This window comes from Priapulus caudatus, unplaced genomic scaffold, assembly GCF_000485595.1.
Source record: "Priapulus caudatus unplaced genomic scaffold, Priapulus_caudatus-5.0.1 Scaffold1118, whole genome shotgun sequence".
NCBI lineage: Eukaryota > Metazoa > Priapulida > Priapulimorpha > Priapulimorphida > Priapulidae > Priapulus > Priapulus caudatus.
The window spans coordinates 47,579-50,982 of record NW_014578179.1 but is presented as its reverse complement, the minus strand read 5'-3'; the positions used below and the strand labels follow the sequence as shown (position 1 = coordinate 50,982).

The window sequence follows — 3,404 nt, the reverse complement described above, 5'->3', positions numbered from 1 at the left end:
TGTAGAAGGTATGTGTGATACATGCTCACTGACGACTAATGCAGATTTGTTGTTCTATTTTGCAGCTTTTATTGTAGTGTGTAGAAGGTATATGTGATGTATATTTGATAGGTATTATTACTGTTATCATAGCAGTGTGTAGAAGGTATTAGTATAGGTAAAATGCAAAATGATATTACTGTTTTGTTCTTTATTGTCAAAAATGTCAAAATAATATCGGTCCAGTAAAATTTAGTTCGGTCCAGTAAATTTTGCTGGCTTGGTGGTCCGAAGGTCCAATGTTTAGAAATTTCATTCGTGAAGACTGGGTCAATGCGTGAGAGTTGGCAGCCCTGCAGTCTGAATTTGGGCATGAATTTGTAGGGACGTTGTGTATGCAGTCGCTTACGCAAAGGATGGAAAGCGATTTGCTTCTGGTTCTGCGGACAAGAGTGTCATTATCTGGACAAACAAGTTGGAGGGAATTCTCAAATATTCGTAAGTAAATACAGCAGCTAGCTCCTTCATATAGCAACTCTAATTGCTAAAATCTAATTAATAAAACAACGCTAGCATGTGAATGTAGGACATTATTTCTTGACATCTAGCTATTTAAGGAAATAGGAAAGTTTGAATGAAAATGTTGTGTTAGCACTTTTGATGAACCCTGTGTATTGATGGCTGTGATGGTGTCGCAAAATCTATGCATTTATTTATAAAGGTGTGCACCTGTTTACAGGCATAATGATCCCATTCAAGCATTGGCCTACAACCCGGTCACACATCAACTCGCTAGCTGTGCAGTCAGCGATTTCGGTAAGTCCTTTCTTTTTGCATGCCGCACGAATCCTGGCACACGTCGACGAAAACCTTTGGACGTGCTCGTGTGAGCGCATGTGCGGCATACGTGTGTGTTGATGTCTGCTTCTGACTCTGTTTGTGCTCATGTTAGGGTATGTGTGGTATACCTGTGTCAACGTCTGCTTCTCACTCTAAGTTCTTGCATGGGTAAAGTCGACGCGCATCACGTTTGCAGGGTTGTGGTCACCGGAGCAGAAGTCCGTGCAGAAACACAAGGTCAGCTCACGCGTGACGTCATGCGCGTGGACCAACGACGGCCAGTACCTCGCACTGGGAATGTACAGTGGCTTCGTCAGCATCAGAAACAAGGTGAGGTTGCCACAGCGATGGGAACCAGGGTTGCGTGGTCGTTCTATTGGTCGTGGCTATTAGTTATGCCTGTTGGAATCAGTTTGTTTTTAATAATAAGTTGGCCGATAATAACCGTATTTACATTATCTTGCTGTATAGCTTGGCAGCGGATGTTGTTTTTCTGTGGGTGAAGGTTTAATTTTAATGTTGCAGGCGGGAGAGGAGAAAGTGAAGATAGATCGGAAAGGAAATACAATCTTTTCTCTGGCGTGGAATCCTTCAAAGTATGTGTCTAAATCTATTTCACATGTTACTCTGGTTATTTTGATTGCTAATGTCAATAAAATTGTAATTTGAAAGAATGTCAAGTTGATTTAAATGTAAAAGCAATGTGTGTAGCAATGTGTGTAGCAATGTGTGTACCAGCATGTATTAAAATATTCTTGTAATGAGAGCCATCTTAATCATGCTTAATTCTCTCATTCAGTGTGGGAAAATGAATGAGCTGCTATGTCACATAATAATTTTATATAAGTGTGCATGGAAATCTAACCAATAGATGGAGGCACATGTAAAAGCAAAAGCAAAGTTTACTTGACCAGCTTTCCCTGTGAATTTTAGGGACGAACCCTTCGACACACTGGCCATTGTTGACTGGGGGCAGAATCTCACGTTCTATCAGCTCAGCGGAAAACAGGTGACGAAAACATGTCTGTGACGCATGTCTACGGCGACGTGACATTCATACATCCTCAATATATTCAATCATTTATTTGTCCTATCTTCATTTATTTCTGTCGTTGTGCGAGCGAGTGTTAACCCTCGCGTCTTCCTTGCGTGTGTGTGGCGGCAGATAGGGAAGGAGCGGCGACTGGACTACGACCCGTGTTGCATCAGCTACTTCTCCAGGGGAGAATACCTCCTGCTGGGAGGCTCCAACAGTGAGGCGGTGCTGCACACCAAGGACGGGATCCGACTTGCGGCCATCAAGCCGCAGGAGTCGTGGGTGTGGTGCTGCCGCGCCCGCCCCGACTCCAACTACGTTGTGAGTAGCACAGGCGGGGCGGTACAGCACGATATGGGATGATACGGGGTGATACAGGATGATATGGGATGATACGGGAAAGGACAGCACGACATGGGACAATATGGGATGGTACAGGATGATACGGGACGATACAGGATGATACGGCATGATAGGGTACCATTCGGGTTGATATGAGACATTACAGTATGATACGAGATAGTATGGGACGATAGGGCACGTTACGGGATGGCACGGGACGATAGAGCACGATACAGAATGGTATGAGATGACACAGGTGGCTCGCGATACGATCCATGTTTAGATTTTTACGCTACAAGATGTTTGCCTTTCACGATACAATACGAATCGCGATACTGTTTTAGAGAAACTACCTAACAACTATACACTTATCAGGGACTCTACCAACCATGCGAATGCTCAATTGTTGCATGGATGTTGTTTCTACGGTCAGGCGGTCGGGTGTCAGGACGGCACGATAGCCTACTACCAGCTGATCTTTAGCACCGTGCACGGCCTCTACAAGGACAGGTACGCGTTCAGAGAGAACATGACAGACGTGATCATCCAGCACCTGAGCACCGATCAGAAGGTGCGAATCAAGTGTCGCGACCTTGTGAAAAAGATTGCCATCTACAAGGACCGGCTCGCGGTGAGTGACGAGCGATTCGCCAGAAATCCTCACCAGAATCTGATCGTTAACGTTTTCAATTTCGTAATAACGTTCAATAACGTTTTCGTTAACAATTTCGATATTATATTGTGTGATGATATGAATGCCGTTCTGCAATATTTATGTTGTATTCTCAAAGTTATGTAATAAACCTATTATATATCTATCTATTCAACTCACAGGTGTTGGGTGTACCTGTGTGGGGGTATTCATTCTGTTCATTCATGAAAATATAGAGAATGGCAGGCCTAACAGATGTTAACATGAACAGAGAAGAGAAGAACTTTAGAATTAGTTAACTATACATACGACGATACGTGTATGGTGTCAGGATATATGTAATGTCTTGTTGATGTATGTGTGAGGTCGCTCCATGATGATTGATCTGTTGTTCTACACTACAGGTGCAGCTACCTGACAAGGTGGTGATTGATCTGTTGTTCTACACTACAGGTACAGCTACCTGACTAGGTGGTGATTGATCTGTTGTTCTACACTACAGGTACAGCTACCTGACAAGGTGGTGATTGATCTGTTGTTCTTCACTACAGGTAC

General features: G+C 43.6%; 1 protein-coding gene across 1 annotated transcript in view; it reads left to right on the top strand.

Moving 5' to 3' along the window:
* Positions 1-3,404, top strand: part of LOC106815450 (intraflagellar transport protein 122 homolog) — a 45,726-nt gene that overhangs the window by 2,094 nt on the left and 40,228 nt on the right. The window contains exons 3-10 of the mRNA XM_014819908.1: positions 364-477; positions 719-795; positions 1,016-1,149; positions 1,345-1,415; positions 1,753-1,828; positions 1,985-2,176; positions 2,631-2,828; positions 3,352-3,367. Coding sequence (XP_014675394.1) covers positions 364-477; positions 719-795; positions 1,016-1,149; positions 1,345-1,415; positions 1,753-1,828; positions 1,985-2,176; positions 2,631-2,828; positions 3,352-3,367 — 878 coding nt within the window. The remainder of the gene's footprint in view (positions 1-363; positions 478-718; positions 796-1,015; positions 1,150-1,344; positions 1,416-1,752; positions 1,829-1,984; positions 2,177-2,630; positions 2,829-3,351; positions 3,368-3,404) is intronic.